At 35.7% G+C, this 24,249-nt stretch overlaps 1 protein-coding gene across 2 annotated transcripts in view; it reads left to right on the forward strand.

Annotated features, from left to right (window-relative positions):
* The first annotated feature begins 5,983 nt into the window (after positions 1–5,983).
* LOC129257272 (protein LMBR1L-like) overlaps positions 5,984–24,249 on the forward strand; it is a 32,935-nt gene continuing 14,669 nt past the window's right edge. For both annotated transcript variants that reach the window (XR_010293076.1, XM_064097018.1), the window contains exons 1-5: positions 5,984–6,790; positions 11,791–11,884; positions 12,783–12,956; positions 15,157–15,260; positions 21,703–21,829. Coding sequence is in view for 1 of the 2 variants with exons in the window: in XM_064097018.1 (XP_063953088.1) it covers positions 6,725–6,790; positions 11,791–11,884; positions 12,783–12,956; positions 15,157–15,260; positions 21,703–21,829 (565 nt within the window). In the remaining variant the exon portion in view is untranslated. The remainder of the gene's footprint in view (positions 6,791–11,790; positions 11,885–12,782; positions 12,957–15,156; positions 15,261–21,702; positions 21,830–24,249) is intronic.

Below are 24,249 nucleotides of genomic sequence, written 5' to 3' on the forward strand. Positions count from 1 at the left end.
GTGTATTTTGGCTTCCAATGAAAGTTTGTTGACCTTTTGACCTTTCCCTGACCTTGTCTTGACCCTTTTCGGGCTTTATATCTTCTGGATAATGACTTCTGACAATGGACTTATCAAAATAAAAAATAAAAAAGTACACACATGCATAAAAACACGGAAAAATTAGCTTTCTTAACGCCTTAAGTGTAATTTGCCATTTAACAAATTGACATTTCCGTTCATAGCTTTTTAACGGGAAGGTCAAGAGTATGTATGGTTGTGTACACTTTTTTGTTCAGTTTAACAAGACAAACAATTTGATGTGTCACTCGACATAATTGGAGCAATTTAAATTATTGACACGTACCTATTGACCTTATTTTGACCCCTAACATGGTCAAGATGATGAATTTGTCACCAAGTTGAAAGTTGTTCCTTGTGATGTTACCAATCACATAAAAGTGAAAAATCAGACCAATTTGTCGAAGTAGCAGGTAAATCATGACATAATATGTTGCCTGACTATTAGTATAATGCCCAGAATTTGCTCACCTGAAATTCAGGTTAGTAGATCAAGGCAATTACTACTTTGGTCATTCCAGTCTCCTTTTTAAAGATTGATATCCTAATTTAAAAAGTATATACATAATCAAAACGAAAAATTCTTACTCCTTTTTAAACTTTTAAAGGAAACCAAAACCCAAAAAGAGAAGCAATCTCATTGGAAAGAGTAAAATGAGAGAAAGTTGTGCGCATCATGATCTGCGCATATTTTACACTCTGCGCGCTGACGTCACAATGGATGAACTGGTGATTAATCAGCTGTAGGTATTGTGAGCTGATTTTTCTCCTTATCTGCACTAACTGCAGATACGATGTGCTATTCTATGAAGCTAATAAACTGGAATTATTCCATGGACCATTTTTTTTTATTCCTCTACAGTTTCAAAAAACTTTTCTCTGTAGTGCTGCAAAGTATGATGAATATGACCCCGAGTTTGAATAAATGGTAGAGTGGTTCGGAATTTTTCCTCACGCAGATACAAAGCTTTTGGCACGTTTTGGGGGGTTTTAAGAAACACATTTGCTCTAATAAGAGTGCTGATAGTTTGAAAACAAGCACACGAACCCATATTTTTTAATGTTTGCACCTCTTAGGTATACTTTCCTCTACAAATTTGCAAAGTTTGGTGAAAATGACATGGGTTTTGAATAAAGTGTAGCAGTTATTTTACTTCTTTAGTTTGTTATTGAAATTTGAAATTTTTGAGGTTTGAGTATTTGTTATCTTTCCCGCAATTTCTAAGAACTGAGAGTGCTGTTAGGCTTAAATGAGCAAACGATTGAAGACACTATGAATAGATTATCCATTTTAAGGATACAATTATTAATACTGATAAATTTGATGAAATTTTCATGGATTTTGACTGAGTAATAGAGCTTTAAACTCATTGTTGTGATCTCGTGAGGTCTAAACATGCCAAATTTTTTTTAATGCGCAATTTTTAAGAACATCCATTTGGGTTAGCTTTGAAGCTCTATAGCAAAAAATCAAGCACATGGACCCATGTTAATTTTTGCATATTTGGAATGTTAAAGTATCTATGTGCAGAGTATGATGCAAATGACATGGATTTTGAATGTTTGGGAGCAAGTCTACGGAACCATTCGCATTTTAGGCGGTATTAATATACTTTTGCTTGTTTTCGGCGTATTTTGGGCTGTTTCAAGCAAACTCGCAATAGTATGGACACTGATAACTTAAAAACGAGCACATGGACCCCATATTTTCAATATTTTAACGGCTTGAGAATATATTCCTCTACAAATTTAGAGATTGTGATGAAAATGACATGGATTTTGAATGTTTGGGAGCAAGTCTACGGAACCATTCGCATTTTAGACGGTATTAATAGACTTTTGCTTGTTTTCGGCGTATTTTGGGCTGTTTCAAGCAAACTCGCAATAGTATGGACACTGATAACTTAAAAACGAGCACATGGACCCCATATTTTCAATATTTTAACGGCTTGAGAATATATTCCTCTACAAATTTAGAGATTGTGATGAAAATGACATGGATTTTGAATGTTTGGGAACAAAACTACGAACCATTCGCATGTTAGACGGTATTATTAGACTTTTTCATGTTTTTGGCGCATTTTAGGCGATTTTCAAGCTAACTCGCAACACTTTGGACACTGATAGTTTAAAAACGAGCACATGGACCCTCTATTTTTAACTTCCCTACATCTTCCATATACATTCCTCTGCAGTTTAGCCGAGTTTGATGAAAATGACATGGATTTTGAAAAAAGTGCAGCTTACAAAATACTTTTTTAATTTTTTAGTAGATTCACGTCTTTGAAGATTTGTTTTTTCCGAGTTTTTGCACCATTCTTGCCAAATGAGGGCGCTGCTGACTCCAAATAGATATCGTTTTACCAATTAAAAGACTTTCTCTTACTTTGGTATACACTTTGTAATATATCTTGAAAATTTGATGAAGTTTGATGTGGTATCCACTGAGTAAAGATGATTTAAACTCATTTGGTGAATTCGTGAGGTCTAAGAAGGGCATAATTCTCATGATTGCGCAACATTTCATATCATTCAAATACGGCGACTTTGAAGTCCCGTAGAAAAAAAATAAGCACATGAACCTATATTATTTTTTTGCATTTTCATGATGCATAGATACCAATGTAACTCTCCGCAAAATTTGGTGAAAATGACATGGACTTCATTTTAACTGTGGAACGTCCTTAACACTTGTTTTATAAAAATCGGTTATAAGCGAGTTATGGAAGTTTGAAAACTTTTGTTGTACGTGGCCGGGGATCGTCAAATTGGCAAACGTGCTTCAAAATTGCTGATTTTGTGGACAACTCTCCATTTTTTTTGTACACAAATTTTCAGATTTTCCTCATTATCTTTCAAATTGCATCTTGCCTCCTTCTGAGCACAGCATGTCATGGGACCGGGAAAATATAATTCACACCACATAAATTATGTCAAGGTCGGGAAGAGATAATGTGAAATATCTCATATAAAGGGGAAAATCTGAAAATTTGTGTACAAAACAAATGGAGAACTGTTCACAAAATCAGCCATTTTGAAGCACGTTTGCCAATTTGAGGATCCCCATAGAAATTACAACAAGACATTTTAAACGTACATAACGTGCTTAATTCATAACTGATTTTGATGAAACTTATTACAAATTCTTCCTCTCATTTTACTCTTTCCAATAAGATTGCTTCTCTTCTTGGGTTTTGGTTTCCTTTAGTGTTGTGCGTATTAAGAAAATAATGTGCTGGGCCTTTAAATACCCCGGGTTAAATAATGGCTATGTGCAGCACATATTAATTTCACATGAAAATTTGAATAATATAGGCATTCTTATGGAAATTAACGGCAACTTTTTCGAAGCGCATTTGCAGCTCAAAAGGGAGATTGAGATCGATTCGATCAAAATAATGGACGTCCAAAATGCACCCAAAATAATAAGTATACTAAACCCCCTTCAGCCTCAGAAAATGCCCCTATATACTTCCCCTTCAAAAAATTGTAATTTCCCTTTTAAAGTTCCTAAAACAAATTATTTCATATCGAGAACCTGCCTGCATCCGGGCAATTCAACACTCACACACTCCCATCTCGGCTCAATTTTTTTTACAAGCAAAATATCGCACCTTCGCGTGGGTCAGTGCAAAAGTTGGGCTTGAAATACGCCCAACTCGCTCGATCTGAACGCACGCACGTATGCGTGCGTGGCAGAGATAATGACTCTCTTCGCTCCCCCTCTCTCTCTCTCTCTTTTGGGGGGCACATTGGATTCATCCATAATAGTATATATCTCTATGGATTCATCCCACTGATGGACACGCGCCTGCTACATCCGATGGCAACTTAGATGATGATTATTATTTTAATTATTTGTTTAGTCATTTAAAGACTTTTTATTGAGTCAAATAAATTCAAAATAATAATTTTACACAAGTAAAAATTATTACACAATTAATGAATGAACTCAACAATAATGATACTTCACATTTCTCTAGAGGAAATACAGAATGAAGTTACATCCTTTTACTTTGTTAAACAAAATTATAGAACCAATATAGCTCTCATTTATTATACTGAATCCAGGGGCGGCGGAACGAAATTGAAAGTGGGGGGGGGGGGCACAGGGAAAAAAAGGAAATAACTTATCTACAATGGCGTAATGAACCAAAAGTTTTACAAGCGAGTGAGGCTAGCAAGCAAATTTTTTTTTTACTTTTTTTTTGGAACAAAAAATCCGATACTGTGATAGTTTTTTTATGTAATATTCAGAAAATAATACCATATTTTCAACCTTCTTTCTTTCCTTTTCTTACCTTTTCTCTTTGGTCGCGAACAAAAAATAACTCCCATACGCCACTTATAAATTATACCCCGCTCGCATGACTCATGAAACTAAAGGCAGGTAGTTTCTTACAAGTTTTTTTTTCCTTCATATAAGTAGTAACATATATAATTAAATGAGAATATATATTTTTTTCCAAAGGCACTCGTTAACAAAACGGGTCCTTCTCAGGTGAAAGGGTTACACGTTCGCGAGGGGCACTTTTCTTGGGTAAAAGGGCACTTATAAAAAAAAGACAAAAGAGCACTTGCTAACTGCATAAAACTTGTCCTTCTCAGGTATGAAAGGGGCACAGAACACTTTCATGAGGGGCATTTTTCTTGGGTAAAAAGGGGCACTGATTCGACAAAGGGCACCTATAAGGAGACAAGGGGGCACTTGCTAACATATAAAACGGGTCCTTCTCAGGTGAAAGGGGTTAAGAACACGTTCGTGAGGGGCACTGATCCGAAAAAGGGCACTTATACGAGATAGGCTCTTGGTAACTCCTGAAACGGTTTTTCTTAGGTGAAGGCACAGAACACGTTCGAGAGGGGTCATTTTCGGTAAAAAATTCCATCCGAGAAAGGGCAGTTTGTAACACATAAAACTGGTCCTACTCAGGGGAAAGGGGTACAGTACACGTTCGTGAGGGGGCATTTTACTTGTGTAAAAAGGACACCGTCTTTTTCAGTACTTCAAAAAGTGTGCCTCCCTCCCAGCCCCCCCCCCCCCCGACTCAATCATTTTTCTTTGCATATGCAAACACAAGTTTTTATTGTTAAACTTTCGTAGAAATATATATTCCTTGCATTGTTAATTTTCTCATCGAAGGCAAACATTATAGTTTTCATACTAAACTTGACATGTACTGGCCTATCTAAGGACCTTCATTTCCCTCATTTACAAACTTTTACATTCATAAAAAAGTGTACAATAGTCTTTTATCTCTATATTACAAAATGAACAATTTTCATTTTAACAATCTTTATGTTATATTTTTTATTCAAAAATAATATTCTATCTACTATCTAATCATACTGAAAATATCTTAAACCAATATATCCGAAGTATATCTTGATATGGATGGTATATTTCTCAATTTTTATATTATCAGGAGGGTCATCTAAATTTTGAATACAGGAATACATTTTGTTTTTCCAAGCAGAGTTTTATAGATATATTGACATCTTTTTCGGTCATGTATAATATGTGGTATCAGAATATTTTCTATATTTTTTTTCACAATTTTCAACATTCAATCTATGAAAGATGAGTGATCAGGTGGACGTGGATAATGATGATTATGATGATGATGGCCCTTATAGTGGTGGTCCCAATTAGTTGGCGGCCGTTAAATTCACTCACGAAATGACGTTTTGAAGGGCCAAATTACCAAACTTCTCGGGCGAGAATTCTAAAGAGCTCGGTGAGAAAGCAAATCGATAGAGCAAATTTTTGACCCTTTTTTCCCTCGATCTTAATTTCTCTTATTTTTTTCTTGGTCGTGATAATATTGGGGGCTTATGTACACTTTTCAACTGTACGCCTTTGCTGTTAATGATGATTACGAGTATTTGATTAAAAAATGAAGATATATAGGCCTACTCGTTGACTCAGACCTCGCAATCGTCTACGATTCATTGCGTAAGCGCAGATGGCGCTTCGAATGTAAACAACAGAGTCCATTGTGTGTCAAAGGTGACCGTTAATACATCAACGCAATACATGCATGCTACGTACCGTACTACTACTAGTGCTAGTGCCGTACAGTGCGAAAGATAGAGGGTGAATCCGTGGATCTGGATGGGCCGGGCCGAGCTATAGCGCCTGAGAGCTCATTCAGCTCAGCTAACTGTTCCCGTCGCGTCGCCATCCTCATTCCGAATTTCCGTGTAGGCTAGATGCTTGTGAATGTCGTATCGATGTCGTGTGCTCGTTTCTTTGAATGAAGCTCTTTTGAACCAATTTGTTATTTGAATCATCCACTTAAACACAGCAGTTAGAAAAGAAAAAATAGTTGCTCGCTCAGCTCAGACTCGGAGGAAGGTGCATCTTGAAGTTGAAAGTCCAAAGCAAAATCCTTGACATTAAGAGACAGAACCTTCAACCTCCTTGATTTGTGTTATTTTGGTTTAATTATTGAGTCTAACAATGTTAATTGTTAGAATTAAAGTCCGTGCAGAAAGTGATCGCAGCTTGACTGAGTTTTTGTTCTTTTTATGAAATCTCGTGTCTCGCAACCTTGTCCTTGACTGTTCCAGCCCAGATCACTGACATGATGAATGTGCTAGCGCGTATAGCGTAACTTGGACTGGAGGAATTCACACGGCATTAATACGGTACTCTGTTAAAATGGAAGTGGAACAACAGTGGGATGCAAGGGAACAGATCTTTCATGATGCCGTTAGAGAATATTTGGTAAGGACCTAGGCAGCTGGCAGCCATCTGTTTCGAGGAGTTTTTAACATTTTTTTTAAATCCCCCCGACGGGGCTCATCGATTTTTGTCTTTATTTCATAAAAATATATGAAGAGAACTAGGCCTAGGCCTAGGCCTAAGCCAAAATAAAGATCATTATTCTGTTTTTACGTGAAATGCACCAAAACGTGGAAAAATAAACTTAAAAGGGGAAAAAACAGTTGGGCTGTAGACCACAATTTTCTAAACATCGTATCTGCAAAAAAATTTTATCAGTTTTACCCAGTTTTCGTCTCATTTGTGCAGAAAATTGAGCAGATCAGATTCCCATGTTTCGATCGGCGATTCCGTTTCAATCCGCGTATATATCGGCGAACAACGAATACAACGATTTTACATTTGCTCATTTGCACCCTTCTTTTGAAACCGACCACCCGCGATTTTACGGCCGATATTTGTCGCGGTGGCGAAATATTTTGACTCTTCCAAATCAGTTCTATGATGTCAAAATGCTAAATTATCGTCTCACTACTTCCACTGAGAGCTCCGGCACGTGATTCGACGATTGATGACGGATATTTGTTCTAAAGCCGTTTCCTATCGGATTTCTTGGTATGAACAACTGTTTTTCGGCGGGGTTCGGGTCTAGTCAAAACAATTTTGATAAATTCTACTAAATATGTATCTTTTCCCCCTTCTTTTTCTCTCGTAAAATCAATTCTTGCCGTTCCTATGGGCACTGCGCCTACTCTCCCGCGCGTATCGTTTGCAATACACAATAATTTTAATGCGTGCAAGGTGGTTGGTTTCAAAAGAGGTGGTCGAAATGCAGATCGAGTTGGAACGTCGGTCTCTGTAATTGGTGAGTGGAGCCAACGTCGTTCAGTGGAACAACGGATAAAACTACAGAGGCCGAAGCTTTTGGTCTAGTAAGGACCTTGCTAGACTGAAAAATCTGCTGTTTTGCAGAAGTTTTTTAAAAACATTTTCTGATTTTTTTTTGGTATGCTGCGGGGCCAGACAAAGTCTCAGCTGAGCATATCCCTGGCCCTGACTAGACCAAAAGCTTCAGTCTGTACCTACATGTACATGGTTGTTCCGCTGAACTACATTGGCTCCACTCACCAATTGATACATAATGGGGATTGACAGTGAAATGTCAGAACTTGTTCAAGAAATCCCCAGAAATTATGGTTATTCCTGTCTTATCCCTGACAATGACAGAAATAAACTGATTTTCCAGTCTAGGACCTTATTAGTTAGCTCAAATAGCTTCAGTCTCTGTAAATCAAGTTGTTTCACTTTTACGGAATGGAGATGATAGTGAAATGTCCGAAATTATAAATATTAAATTAAAAACTATGGTTATTCTTTTCTATATAATCTAATTTAGACTATTATTGTACATTTAGTAGTGATATATACCAAGTTGTTGTCAACATTGTTTGTGTGGACAAGATGGTGATTTCAGGAACCTTGCGATCAATATTTCATGAAACAACTGAAAGTACCTAATCTAAAAGACATTACAAACTGCATCTAGTCATCTACAAAGCAAATACAGTATTCACAATTAGTTTTGCTATTGAAAGAATATATGATGTTTTGAGAACCCCCAGACTAGTTGTCTGGACAATTACCCCACACCGTACAATTGTTGCGGTGCACACTAACAGTAAAACCCAGACAGGAATAACTGTCTTTTCTGAGGATTTATTGAACAATTTTTGACATTTTACTCTTATCCCCAGACAGCCAACATGGTGTTCAGCAGAACGACCAATTGTACAGAGACAGAAACTTTTAGTCCAACTAACTCCATGGATTACAGTAGATTGTACCCTGCCATACATTGAAGCATTATAAAGCATAGGGACATTATGTCAAATCAACATTTTCTGGGATGGACTTGGCCTTTAAGTATTAAAGAACAAGTCCAACCCAACAAAAAGATCATTGAATAAAAAGAGAAAAATCTGACAAGCATAACACTGAAAATTTTATCAAAATTGGATGTAAAATAAGAAAGTTATATTTTAAAGTTTTGGTTAATTTCACAAAACAGTATATATATATGCACATCCCGGTTGGTATGCAAATGAGGTGACTGATGATGTCACCCGCTCACTATTTCTATAGTATTTTATGGTATGAAAGATGAAATATTCTAATTTTCTTGTCATTGTCCTTTCAAACAAATATTTGTTCCTCCCTGAATATCTAAATTACCTAGGTTCAGTCAAGTTGGTTTCTTACTGCCACATCGGTAAAAATGAAACATTGTATAATTCAAACAATAAAAAACTAAAGAAATAGTGATTGAGGGACATCACTTGACTCTCTCATTTGCATGTCACTGAGTTGTGCATAAATAAACAAAACTTTAAAATGTCATAATTTCCTTATTTTACATCCGATTTTGATGAAATTTTCAGTGTTGTGTTTGTTTTATTTTTCTTTATTTATTCAAATCAACATTTTTCTGGGGTGGACTTGACCTTAATGCTGATTACATCAACAGAGTAGATCAATGAAAGAGGTAATTGATTGAGATCTTATTTGCATTCAATCAAACATCCAACATCTTTCTTTCAAAACAATAGCATGACATGATGAAAGTATGCATTTTAGTAGGCGCTTGTTTTGCAAAACCATTGTTTGTAAAATGTTTGATTTTAAGCAAACAGAAATTGATTTGTTTCACAGTAATTTGAGCTATATCATTGATAAACATGTTTTTATGGTGAAAAATGGTGTCGGTTGAATCCAACATAATTTCTAGTACAAGTAGGTGTCCCATTACCACCAAAGGTGTATATCTCTACAATCGGCTGTGAATCTGAAGGCCACATCGTCTCAAAAAGCACAGACAGGAAGTGATTGCCATGGCAACTGTGACATCATTTAGAGCATGTGCATGCAAACAGGCTTTAGTACCTACATGTATTTACATCCCACACAGAGTAATTAGAAAATTGAAAACGGTACAGTGATTAATTGTTCGAGCTTGTGATGAGATCATGGATAGTAGTTTAATGTATTAGGATTGAAAAAAAAATGATACTCATATTTATGATAGGCCTACATTCTCTATTTAACAAAGATCCTTGATTGCAATGAAAACTGAAAAAAAGGAGCACTGGAAATCCCCATTCATTGCAATGTTAAGCTTATCCAATTTTGCAGATTTAGGCAGAAAGTTGTGAAAAGTACACGTAGGCCCTGAAAATGAAAATATTTTTTTGCCAGCATGAAGCCTTTGAGAATAGAAACATGCAGGTATTATTTAGTCAGACTACACTTCTAGTAGTGCAGTGATTTATTAAATCACTTTACATTAGGGAACATCAACCAATCAGAATAAAGAGAATGGTGGAGCCAACTACTAAAATGTAAGAGTCCAATTTTATAAAAATAACCAATAATAGATAGTGGATGGAGATGAACAACATGCTGGTAGATTATGTAATAAGAATGTTGAACAAGAGAATCGGATGTGGGAATGTAATGAATAAACACATAGGAAAAGAATGACCTGAGAAGCAGGTTGAAATTGAAAGTCAAATGGTCAATGGATGACCACAGAATCATCAAGAATGTAAACAAAGCTGAACTAAAATACCAAAGCTGGAACTGTAACTATAAAAGGAAACCAAATGTCAATAAACAGTCCTACAATCGTAAGTGAAATAAGAAAGTTAATGGTATTCTAAGTTTGTTTATTTTTTGCAAAACACTACCTGCATATCACATTGATGCAAATGAGAGAGTTGATGATGTCACACACTCAGATTTTAAGGGTGTGGTACATATGTCTTTAATGTACATGTAATGTGGTAACATCTCATGGATGGCCTGATGAATGAGTAATATTGATTTATATTGTAGTTTAAAGTTTAGAGTGGTCATTAAATTTTTTTTCATTTTATTATTTTTTTTAGCCAGCGAAGGAAATATATATAGCACAGGTGTGATGGAGAACATCCAAGGTGTCGAGTCTCTCACTGGAGTTTTTGAGAGTTCACTATCTGTTTTGTTGCTGTTTTGAACGTCCCCCCAAAAGAATGTTGCTGTTCAGGAAGTTTAAATAGAATTTACAAAAATCTCAACATGATGAAATTAATGTATGGAATAGTTGTTGATAGATTTTTTTTTTTTGGTGGGGTTAAAAAATGTGTACTTTTTTCACAAAAAATAAACCCAAGTTTTCGCAACTGATACCTCACTGACTCTAAAATACTGCTACTAGATTATTGATTGGCCTACTTGCTCAACATGTTGCTATAATTATACACTTTCTTGACATGAGTACTTTGTCACTCCCAACTAAGCAGGGGAACATCAAACTAAAAATATCAAATTCTCAGTTTAACCATTTAAATTGTCCAGAAAATTATAATTTTGTAATTATTTAGAGTTTTCATTTTGCAGACAATAATGACCTGTAGGCTGTTAATGTAGGTATTCATTGGATTATTGATTGGAAGGAACATGTGTTTAAATTTGAGGGTGACACTCCATTCACAAAGAGTATACTAAACACACAATACAGTTTACATTTGTAATGCCAGTTCAAGGCCAGTACATGTATATATTGTATTTTTTTTAATTTGTTTTGTATGGTACATTAGAATGGAAGTTCAAAATAAATGAAATCCTGATTCAGTTTTTATGTTTCAGTTTGTATGCATATTGCATCCCTGGGATTGTTTCACTTGAGGCTCCTGTAAATTCATTTTAGTCACAAGTTTTCTCTGTTGGATTTGGAGATACAGTGAATGAAATATTTAATAAAAATAGACTTGTTTTTGCACACTTTGCCCTGAATTCATTGAGGTGGTTTCAGTTATACCATGGTTCTAAATCACTACATGTTGGTAGATTTCTTGTATTATCATGCTTCATTCAAGCATGAAGTTAATAGTGCCCTATTTAATTTTGCAAAATATTCTTATTTTGTTTTACTTTACTTCATTTATTCTTCTGTTATTTTTCCACAGATTGACTTTTTGTTTTTTACTATATTGTACCTGTCATCATATGCAGTAATATGTCGATACAAGAGACGAACGGACAGAGAGGATTTGTACTCGGGTATGTGGTACATCTTTTTATTCCATTTCCAATTTGTAAACTGCTCTTGATCAGTTAAAGTTTAAACACACAAATGAAAACTAACTGTAAAAATCAAGTGATAGACTAAAGAAATATGCAACATGATAAATGATCATGAATGACAGATTCCAACATTAAAAAAATAACATTTGAAATGTGCATGCTGTCTACTATTATACCAAAATTCTAATGAGTATTTTACATTTTTATATTCAGAACTTGCTTTCATCATAGCATAATGTTGAACACAGTGTATTGTAGATTCAATGTTGGATTTTGGAATGTCCAAAAAGTTCGGGCAGAAATTGTGACATTTCACCATAATTCAATCCTACATGTTAATATGCTATGTACATTTATTGTTTGTAGGTTCTACATTTTTTATTGAGATCATATTTTACTAAGAATTTTATGCCATTAAGAACTCATTTGTAAAAAGGTGTGTACACTGTACAGCCTTTTGTAGATATAATGTCCAAGTAATATTGGTTGTAAAACTCAAATTTTGGCAAGTGGGTTTAATAACCAAGTTTTACATGTATGTATAACATTTACTAGCTTAGTCATGCAGCTAAATATCTCAAGTTTCCTATGCGTAGTCTTGATATTAAAAGTTTATTACAAAATCTGTTCCTCTGTTACCAATGTCCAGCAAATGTCACAAAACCATAATATTTTATGGGACATGGCATCCATGTAACAAACCTTTTATATTTAAAGAATTGATCATGCATTAGAAGTGAATTTCATAAGAATGATACATTGTATTGACACCATTTATTTTAGTAACTAAGAGTTATTCAATCTGTCTTGAATATTGTTTATTCATATCTCTTTCAAGTGAATGGTAATGGAATGAATTTTGTTGACTTTACAGCTGATGCGGAGGATGCAATGGTATACAGCATTGCATTATGGCTTTGTACCTTCACAATGGCTGTATCAGTAGGGGCTGTTCTACTACTTCCCCTCTCTATCATCAGTAATGAGGTTCTTCTCTGGTATCCTAAGAGTTTCTACATCCAATGGCTCAATGGTTCCCTTATTCATGGTAAATACACAAAACAAATCAATTTCTGTTTTGATTTATATAACAGGAAGATTCCTAAGTCATACTCCTTGATTATTGGATAGGGCAACTCAGGAAATTTCTATGATTACACATAAAAAAAAATCACTGTCTCTCTGATTGAGACACAACCCTATAAAGAGGTGGATAACTGTACCAATGTTTTGATTAATGTGCTATCACTCCTTTAAATTCACCAAGCAAAATGCTGAAAATTTCATCAAAATCTGATAACAAAGTTATTGAATTTGAAATTTTGACATATTTTTTTTAAAAATAGTTTTATGCACACTGTCATAAATATTCAGTAGGTGGGCTGCTGATGATCCCCAACTTTTCTTTTTTTCTTACATGAAATCATAATTATTTGATATTTTCATACTTGTAAGGGTGTATGATATGTCTCCCTTGTAACAAAATAAGTTGCTGCAATGATAATCTTAAACATTAAATCAGTTGTCAATCCAGTTTTTCATTTTTGGTGGGCAAAGTTTTAATTTCATATCATAAAGTACAAAATGATAAGTGGGGATATTACATCATCAGTTTGCATCACATAATTCATGAAGATATTGAACTGTTTCACCAAAATAATGCAAAACATTATTTAAATGTCATACGTTTGTTATTCCTTGTCAGATTTTGATGAAATTTGCAGTGTTTTGTCTGTCTGATTTTATTTCATCAATTTAAATCATAATTATCATTTTCAGCCTGGAGTACCCCTTTGATATTTTACCCACTCTGACAGAAATAAATAAGTCAAAATGATTTTGAAATAAAAAGAAAGCACATTTTTCAATGGAAAATGGGCAATGGTTGGCTCAAGATGAACAACTTTTATTAAGAGATGGCAGAGTACAGTACTGTATTGGAAATTACAATATTCATTCAACAACATTTTTCTCTTCCTTATTGTATTCTATATGGTGTCAAAATAAAGAGAATCTGCTAAAGTGTCACCTGAAGGAGACACAAATCCTCGAGAATAAAGGGAAACTGCAAAAGGGTCTCCTATCGAGACACTGCATTTCCAGGGGTGCATCCCTGGAAGCTCTATGGCTTGAAGAAAAAAAAAGATCTCTTTGATGAAAGAAAGTTGTGTACTCTATTTGGCAGCTTTGCTTATATTTAAGTTTACTATATGTTATTTTGTGAATGGCATTTTAAATTAATAAATATGTGAGAATGAGCAATATTAAATGGTAAAAATCATGCACGGTACTGTTCAGAACAGTACACACACAGAGTACATCATAATTTTAAAATGGTGTACATTAAAGTTCTGATCTTCAGAAGTAATTTGCAAATTACATGTCACCTTAAAGAAAGTGACATGTATTAAAAAGGAAAGAATTTATCACGTGAGTGTGACATTAGTTACAAGTACTGTGTTTTGACTTCTGATTTAATAAAGATGTGTAATACAAGCTCCAGTAACAATTGAACACAATCACAATTCATACTTGTACAATAATATAATTGTGTGACCATAATAGGGACTCCATATTCCTGGGCCTGGTTTCATGGAGATTATGATTTTTGCCATTATAGTATTAAAGGGCAAGTAAGTAACAAGTAATGTGGAAACCTGGACTTTGTTTGACTGCTGAGAATTACCATAATAGCAAAGTATTTTTTTTTTAAATCTGTTGTGCATTATTGTATGAATGACTGGATGCTAAAGTAAATTCTCACTCCATTTTTTATAATTCACATAAAGGTAGAGTGGAAATCTAGTGTTTTTATATTATCATTGTTACCAAGCATCTGAGTGGAAAAATTGATTAGGTTGATAAAAAATGCCCACAAATGATGCTAAAATTACATAAAATTTTGGTGTATCACTTTAATGACAAATAATGTGTAAGGTCATAATTTATGAACAACTTTAATAAAGAAACAGCCCCAGGCCCAGGATTTTATCAGAATTATTTTTGGGGATATTTTTCTGTATTTTAAAGAAGACGTTATAAAGGAATTGAATCTGAATTCATCTTTGATTTTGTCGTTCTCAAAGTTGTAAAGATATATATTAAAATGGTTTTTGGAAGCTTTTTTATTACTTCTGTTACAAGCACAGGTGTTCAGTATTATTAGTAAAAAAACTAAAAATATTATTTGCTTATGTATGAATTATATGATGACTGTGGTTTACAACGTGTCCATTCTTTCCATGTAGGTCTCTGGAACTTGATTTTCCTGTTTTCCAACTTGTGTCTTTTCGTGCTTCTGCCATTTGCATACTTTTTCACGGAATCTGAGGGATTTCCGGGCTCTAAAAAGGTAATCTTTTTTGCTAGTTACTAGTTAGCTAATTCACCATCTGTAATGGAGAAATATGTTTCAGTCATTTCCACACCATATGCTGATATAACTAACCCCATCAAAAATACAAAACACTACCTGATATTCAGTACTTCATATTAGTGAAAGGCTCAAAATTAAATGCAAACGGCTGACAATTACACTGTTGATCATGTTCAATGAGCAAATGTAAGCGCACTATATGCCCATTTATATGAAGGTCTTGATTTGCTTTATTTGTTTTAATATTTTACAATTACTACCAGATTTTGTATGTGTGTGTGGATGCATGTGTTGGGGGGGATGGGGTAAGTGGGATATATCCTACCCCTCTCAAGAAAGTGATATACCAAATCTAACCAATGGCCATTTTATCATCTCTTGATATTTCTTATGGATGATGTTACAGTATATCAACCCAATTAAAAGCATAAACAAAGGTTGGTCAAGTGTTATTGGTGTGGTGGTGTTGTATGGCATGAGAAAGTACAAGAAGAAAGGTTGAAAGGTCAACAAGAATGTCCTAGATCTTGAATATGTCAAAGCATTCAATTACAAAGTGGATCTTCTGTCTTTATCTTGTGTGAAGAAACTTTAGAGAGAACTGATGTGAAAACAGTACTGAAACAAGTAGGATCACCATTCATAAAAGATTGATGAGGTTTCAGAAAACCTATAAGCCTACACCTATTATGTACATGTCACATGGACTTCATGTAAAGGAGTTATTGTCTCAAAATACTTTTTTGTGATATAAGGCAGGGGCTGAGAAAGCGGGGAGGGGGGGCTGGGGGGCTTCAGCCCCCCCTCACTTTTTTCCAAAACCGTGTACAAAAAACGTCAAAATGACTATATGATTGTGATTTTTTGCATGGTCAGCCCCTCCACTTTTGGCTCAGCCCCCCCCCCCACTTTGAAAACCGTTCCGCGGCCCCTGTAAGGAGTTGACATTACTAACATATTAAGGTTTTATAAATGTTGCCCAGTCACCCAGTGGAATGGAAATTTATATTTTCAGTACGGGATATTTTCTCTATGCTCCTGTCCATTCCAAATTATTAGATTTAACCTTTAACATTTGTAATTTATAGAGGCTACATAGCCTTCAGCCCTACATGTACATATTATTATTTTGTTGTCACTGGTATGACGTTAGATCTATAATAGACCAAGAAGGCGATGCTGGCAAATGCTAGCCAGTCTGTTTCCACATATATGTGAGAGTGGCAGCGAGCACAGTTGCAAAGGAATGCATTCTTAAATTGAACTAAATGGCCTGCTGTCACTGGTCAATCACTGCCAAAATTGCTTTAACACAATTGCCCTAGCAAAGGTTTATGTGTAGAAGTGATTGCATTGCATGGAATGATTACATTGATTGATGTCTGCTGCTTTTAAGGGAAGGATGAAACAAAAAAAAATGTCTGATGTTCTTGAAGAGGCATCAATGAAAGTAACAACAGTGGCTAAGTATTTTTCTTGAAAAATATAGGTATTGACTAAATTTACAAGCTATAAATCCAAAAATAGTATGAATCACTGTCTTACTCACTAGCAATGCTAGCATTATGTTATTAAATTCTATTCTTTGCAGTGCAGACTCAAATTGAAGCAATTACCTGATAATTTATCTTGGTACAATATACAGTGCGTCCCACAAAAAACAAAACCAAGATTTATTGATGATTTATCATAACTTTATCACAAATACAATAGATAAGTGACCTACCATTGTAAAGCTTAGAATCTCCTCTTTAATCTGAAATTACTTAGATTATTCTTCATTCACGCATGAGTGAGCAAAAACAATTTGAAGAAAAGATACCAGAAACTCATTTGGCAGGGGTATCTGAATTTCAAAAAGAAAATTACATGCCTAAAAAGTTCAATATCTGCTCTTTAATTTGATACCTTAATCACAGAAAATGGTCAAGAAGTAAAAAAGTTATGTTCCCTAGAAACAATGCTTGTATTTCCATAATTTCATTAAATAAATGTGTTTTCACCGGTTTCACACAGAAGCTATCGCACGGTTAACAAAAAAGACTTAATGCATGGCTGATCGTCAACCAAACGGAGTGTCGAGTGACTCGGAAAGCCTAGCCTGTATAACCTCTTCATTTTATGAAATTATTGAAATTCTAGCTTTATTTCAAATAACCAGAACTTTGTTATTTCTTGGCCATTTTCTGTAATTTAGGTATCAAATTAAAGATCAGATATTGAACTTTTTAAAAAATTTTGTTTTCTTTTTGAAACCCAGATACAGCCCGCCAAGTGACTTTTTGGTATCCCCTCTTCAGATTGTTTTTGCTCACTCATGCGTGAAGGAAGAATAATTTAAGTAATTTCAGATGAAAGAGGGGATTCTAAGCTTTACAATGGTAGGTCACTTGTCTAATGTATTTGTGATTAAGTTATGAAAAATCATCGACAAATCTCGGTTTCGTTTTTTTCTGGAACGCACTGTACATGTATGTAGGTCTTTATTTTTTTTAAACTCTTTATTTCATTGGTATTTACCTCCAAATCAACCAAATATGTGCTTGTAGGAGGCATCCATCCATCTGTCTGCCATCTCGTTTTCGTTCTTGCAATATAACTAAAAAACTATTTGATCAACTTCAAACTTGGCTCTCAAATAATATTTTAATGGGGATGTGCCTTACCAAACCCTGAAATGGGGGACTAAGAAACTGACTACAAGGGTAAAATACAGGGTCTTGGGAACTAAATATATACCAGAATGTGTGAAAAACGGTCTACGGAACAGGATCGCGGTACTGTAGGTATGATGCACACTAGCGCTGTGCATGATTACGTGGGTGTTAACAATGCATGGAGCTGCTAGTAGCTACTTATGGAGGGAGTTGTAAAGCCGTGCGTGCAGCTCTCGCATGCGGTGCTCGCTCTGGACAATTTTGGGAACTGAGATGTTTCGTAACGGAGGTCTTGTGAGCAGGGCGGCTTCTGAACAAAACCTTTGTCATTCGGAGTATCTAGAGAACTGAAAATTAGGTTAGAAAAATAGGGTCATCAAAGCGGCACGTCCCCGTACCACCAATGTATGTGAGTGCCCGCCCCCGTCCAAGTATGCATACTGTATAAGAGTGGCCATTTTCTGATTACGGTAGCTTTGGGGGTCAAAGGTCATAGAGGTCACTATCTCCCTTAGAGTATGGTGTTCTTGCAAGAATGTAAAGAACTAAAAATGTAATGACATTTGGTGAACAGTGATGTGTGGAATAATTGTTCTGACAGTAAGTGTTTCTATTGTCATTTCAGGGAAGAAATTGAATATTAGAAGGGATTATGTTTTAGGGGGAGGGGATCAAAAGAAAAAAAGCATTTATAAGCAAGATAAGCATATAACTGTAGAGAAAACATAAAGGGACCATCAGCATCAGAGAGCTTGTGATACAGGGCAGGAAGATTCTGGAGAATGCTCAATACTACAAGGGAATTCAGTCGCGTTTGCACATTCAGCCAACGTATAAATATTTCTGCACATCAGGTAGACAAGGTTTGTGTTGCCTCAGTCCAAAATACAGAGCCGGCTATATTTTTCTGAATAACAAACTGAAAATGCTGAAGAAATTCAAGATGGAGAGAAGTACACCACTGTACATGTATGCATGAGGAAAATCAATTTGATCAGTTTTGTTCTATTGAATCTCATTACGAGTATTGTATTTAACTTTCCAAAGAACCTTCCCGTACTGTATCATTAGCACATTTGTGAGGGATAGCGGGAAAGAGAGAGAGAGAGGAAGGCTCCTTGTCCTTTTCCTGACACAGTTCATGATTGAAGTCTTGTCTCAGGTTTTATTTAGGTTCTCTAATCAATGAATTATCAGTTTCATTATATTAAAACTTTGAGCCACTTTTTGTTCATTTTTATCTTTTATTTATTTATTTGAGTATTAATTAATAACAATGATATTGGCTTTATTAAGTTTACTTAATTTTCATTCATTTTTTTCTTTTGTGCCTGTGTTTTATTTTATGTTGTTTGGGATTTTTTCATGGGGGGGGGGGGGCAACTACAAGTAACCATGCTTTCTGTGAAGGACGTGACATGATAGAGAAGTTTGGGAGCATGAAGCCAGGGTACTGTTTACTAACATCATAATGTATGAAAGGAATGAGCAAAATAGCTTATGAAGTTATGATGCATCCATATCTATCCTCACCTTCCATCGCAAGGTAATCCTGTGATGATTTCACCCTTCAGAATCTCCTAGCGTTTGCAGGATGAACTAGGCATACCAAGTTTGGGTTTGGAATTATGTTTCAGAATTTTGAGTGAGATTATTCATTTAGCAAGATAATTTACATTTATCAGAAACTAGACTTAAATCAGGCTCATTGCATTGGCCATGTAATATCAAGTATGGTAATTTGTTTCAAATTGATACTATGATAGCCAGAAGTGGATGTTAGGCATAAGTACTTTGATGTGAGACATTCATCTGGGAGGTACATGAGACACACCTCATGAGGGCCGTTTGCACCAGCCCAAGTTTTCAAATTAGCACGCTATTTCTGATCAGGCAATTTATCCCGATATGAACAATCTCAAGATTATTTGTAATGGAGACGCAATCATCGGGATAGTTCGCTGGATTAATCTCGAGATTGCAATCCCAAGTCAACTAAGGATTATTTGCAAACTAGCACGCTATTTACGAATTATCCTGCTAATTCGCAGGTGCAGACGCATTGACTCAGGATTATTTATTCACAGCGTCACACCATTATGAGTGGATGCCTCGCTCGAGCACGAATTGCGCTGGTGGAGACGGGTTTTTTTTAATCTCGAGATTAATCGCGAAGAGGGCTGACCAGGCTAAAATCTGGAGCTTGAGCAAACCCGGGCTGGTGCAGCTCTGCCTTCATATGCACATGTCACTCCAAGAAGTCCATTTTATGTCACATGAAGATCACTTTTTATCTTTTTACAACTAAAGATTTGATTTGGTGAGGTGCCAAATCTATTCCAGTTGATAAATCCTACATGTACTTGAATTGTAATCCTATCAAGTGACCTTCAGTAGGTCTACTATTCCTGCCTATCTTTGTTATGATATAAAGGACATTTATTCCATTGACAAGATTGATATGATCAGTGGTTTGGTCGGCACACCTTGGTTTTCATTGTCCTGGAGGAAATCACCTTATTTAATATAAATATCTTTGGACAAAGTACCAGGTCATGTGTATAATGGATTGATAAAGTAAATTACATGCACACATGAATTTGATGTACATGTATGGTATGAGTCCCTGGAAAATGAAAAAAAAAAAAAAAAAAAACATCCATGGTATCATTTTGTCTGCTTATTCTTTTCTTTTTGCATGTGTCTGATTATTGTGAAGTTTTTCTTTGTAAACTGGCCTCTGCTTTCTGAAGAGGGAGGGGCTAATGATAACACTGAAAAGTAAGAAAATGCATTTTTGTTGATAATTTTGAGTATTGGTACATCAAGGATTTCTGCATTTTGTATGAAATTTTTACTTTTGTAATTGGCTAATGTTAAATCCCGCTTTTCCTTTATAGCCTGGTTGGTTTAAATTAACAGCTCTTAAGTCTTAACTATGCAATTGCCTGGCTAGCACTGCAATAAGATGGCTAACCCTGCTTTTTAGCATGGCCAGATATACTGTACTACCTATTAACTGTGTTAAACAACCCACTTTGGAAAATTGTATGTGAAATTGATGTGGGCTAAGCTTCACCCCAGGAAATAGGTGGGACAGGGGGGGGGGGGTGGAGTCTTAGCTCCACCTTCCTTGGATTAAAGAAAATTTTTATAGTATAAATGGAAAGAAAACAAAATTTTAAAGTAGGGTTAAGGCTAATAATTACACGATCATAGACAAAGTGGAAAGTTAAAAGTGTGGCAAATCATCAATATACATGGGCGATAGTCTTATGTTAAAGGAGAAGTATATTGATTATGAACATATGGCCCTATTGTATATCAATGGAAAGGTAATGATGTGGGGATTATCATTAGGTCATTTGAAAATAATACATAAAGTGGAAATCGCCAATTAAAAAGCGCTAAAATGCCTCTCTTAAATATGCCTCGCATCAGTCTCTGAATTGACTCGAATATGATGATGTGTATGATGGTACCAGAGACGTGATTGGCTCTCCCACATCAAGCTTCACTCGCGTGCAAAACCTATTGCGAATGCTAGTGAAAGTGCGATTTCTCCACACTGTCACTGAGTAGTTCGATCATGAAATGGAAGAAAACCCCAAAGTTATATCTAGATTTTAAAAAATTGATGTATTTAAGGATAGACAATAGTCCAAGCTGATGTTTGAAAAAGCATCTTAGAAATAGAATCCTTGACTAATTCTGAGGTGGAAGTCTATTTTTAGTATATTCTTTTGTTAAATCTTTACCAGGGCATCAGAGGTCGAGTATATGAGACATTCATGGTGTTACTAATGCTGAGTATCCTAGTCTTTGGTCTTGTATGGGTGTTTAGTGCATTATTGGATGATACAGACTCCAGCAGGGAAACATTACAAAGTAAGTACCTATATTGGAAAAAATAGATCAAATCATGAAATTATTTATAGATATATATTATCACCTACTTTCTACATTTTCACCTTGAACCTTTTTTTAAGCACTTTGACTTTTTTAGATGCGTGTGTAGACCAGCGTCAATTTTATTCTAGTCTTTGTGCTGGTATCAGTCTTACCCTTAAAAGAGATGGGATTTATCTGTTCTGTTGATCACATGGTTGTTTTTGAAAAGCAATAGTCTTATATATTTCTCTGTAAAATCTGAATTGGTTACCAGTTCTCTGCATTTTCAATGAAATTTTGATACCAGCAAGTGTCTCATACTATTGATTTATTTTTTGTTCAATAACTGCTGTAAATACAATATTTCCTGCAAAGTAATATCAGTCGTGTGATAGGTTCACCATACCTGAGTGTTTATTGATAGACATATTGTTCAGACATGTATTGTAGGTTAATTGCTTTTGTTGTTGTTCTGATTTCATGATTTCCATGGGCCTATGTTACTCTTTTGCCCCAAAAATGTACTGTTCGCTGTTTGAAAATTGTATACATTAGGTGGTTTCAGACCGCCTCGAAGTTCGTCAGTTCCAGGTATTCTCTGATTGGGAAATTTACCCCGATCAGAAAATACCAGGTATTTTGGTAATGTGAAAGCAAACTACGCGTAATTTCCCCGAAAGAAAATACCCGCTAAATAGTAGGTACTTGGCGAAATTACGAGAACTTTCGCGGGGATTTTTCCAAGGTCGCAGGTATTTTGGCAATAGGTGGTTTCAAACCGCCTCGATCACAAGAATCCCCGTTAAATTACGAGAACTTTTTTAGGCTGAAAAATACCCATTAATTATTCCTGCATTCACACCGCCCTGAAACATACCCTTCGGGATAAGTTCCTGAAGTTACGAGCATGCGCAGTATGGTCTGATAAGCAGCAAGGCGCGAAATTCAAAATCACTAGCCCAGCAGCAACCCATGCACGGCGCCGCACCCAACGACACGCTGGGCTAAAAGTTCCCGTAATTTGCTTTCAGACCGCCAAAATACCCACGACCTTGGAAAAATCCCCGCGAAAGTTCTCGTAATTTCGCCAAGTACCTACTATTTATCGGGTATTTTCTTTCGGGGATATTACGCGTAGTTTGCTTTCAGACCGCCAAAATACCTGGTATTTTCTGATCGGGGTAAATTTCCCGATCAGAGAATACCTGGAACTGGCGAACTTCGAGGCGGTCTGAAACCACCTAATGTGAAAGCAATTTACGGGAACTTTTAGCCCAGCGTGTCGTTGGGCGCGGGCGCCGTGGGTGGCTGCTGGGCTAGTGATTTTGAATCTCGCGCCTTGCCTGCTTATTCAGGAACTTATCCCGAAGGGTATGTTTCGGGGCAGTGTGAATGCAGGAATAATTAATGGGTATTTTTTAGCCTAAAAAAGTTCTCGTAATTTAACGGGGATTCTTATGATCGAGGCGGTTTGAAACCACCTATTGTACATGTCTGGTAGATGAAAAGTTGAGATGTAATCGACCAGATACAAATAATTCCTAGGAGCTCTAGGGGTTCAGGAAAAGGCTACAACAATATTCCCTTTTTATGCCATCTTTCGAGTTGATTCCTATCAATTATTTACAACGCAATATCAAGTTGAGAAGAATTGTCCTTATTGTAATGAATGTTGATTAGATATTATCTGAATAATACATCCCGACTGACATATCCTGTATCCTGACACTACCAGTACACATCATGCTATACCCCATCCATTCCAACCCCATTCCAATCCCTGTCTTTCACTGTAAACATGTTTTACCCAACCTGACATGTGACTCAGAATACAGACTGACAATAAGGATGCCAAGGGATTAGTTGTTATTGTAGTCAAATCAATCTTGCATGGGGGGAAGAAGAGCACTGTTGATGATCTACCTTGTACCGACCTACAGTTTTTTAATGTTTGGTTATTCCTGATTCACTCCATTCCAGTAGGAAATTTGACAAAAGTTTGTTAATTTACATGTAGACAGTGAACTTGGGGGGGGGGGGCCACTTCCATTGAAGAGTGGATACCATGCGCAACCATGGGGTCTCGAAAAGCACCCTAAACAAGTATTTTCCATATTCTGAAAATGCACCCCTTAACAAGTTGGCGTGTGAAACCCTACCCTTAAAGGGATGGTCTGGGCTGAGAGTATTTATAGCTTTATTTTAGAGTAGAATTCACTGAGCAAAATGCCGAAAATTTCATCAAAATCGGATAACAAATAACAAAGTTATTGAATTTTAAAGTTTAGCAATATTTTGTGAAAACAGTAGTCATGAATATTCATTAGGTGGGCTGATGATGTCACATCCCCACTTGTTCTTTTGTATTTTATTATATGAAATTAGGTTTATTCAAATTTTTTCCTCCAAGAACTAGA

This window comes from Lytechinus pictus, chromosome 3 (assembly GCF_037042905.1).
Source record: "Lytechinus pictus isolate F3 Inbred chromosome 3, Lp3.0, whole genome shotgun sequence".
Taxonomy (NCBI): Eukaryota; Metazoa; Echinodermata; class Echinoidea; order Temnopleuroida; family Toxopneustidae; genus Lytechinus; species Lytechinus pictus.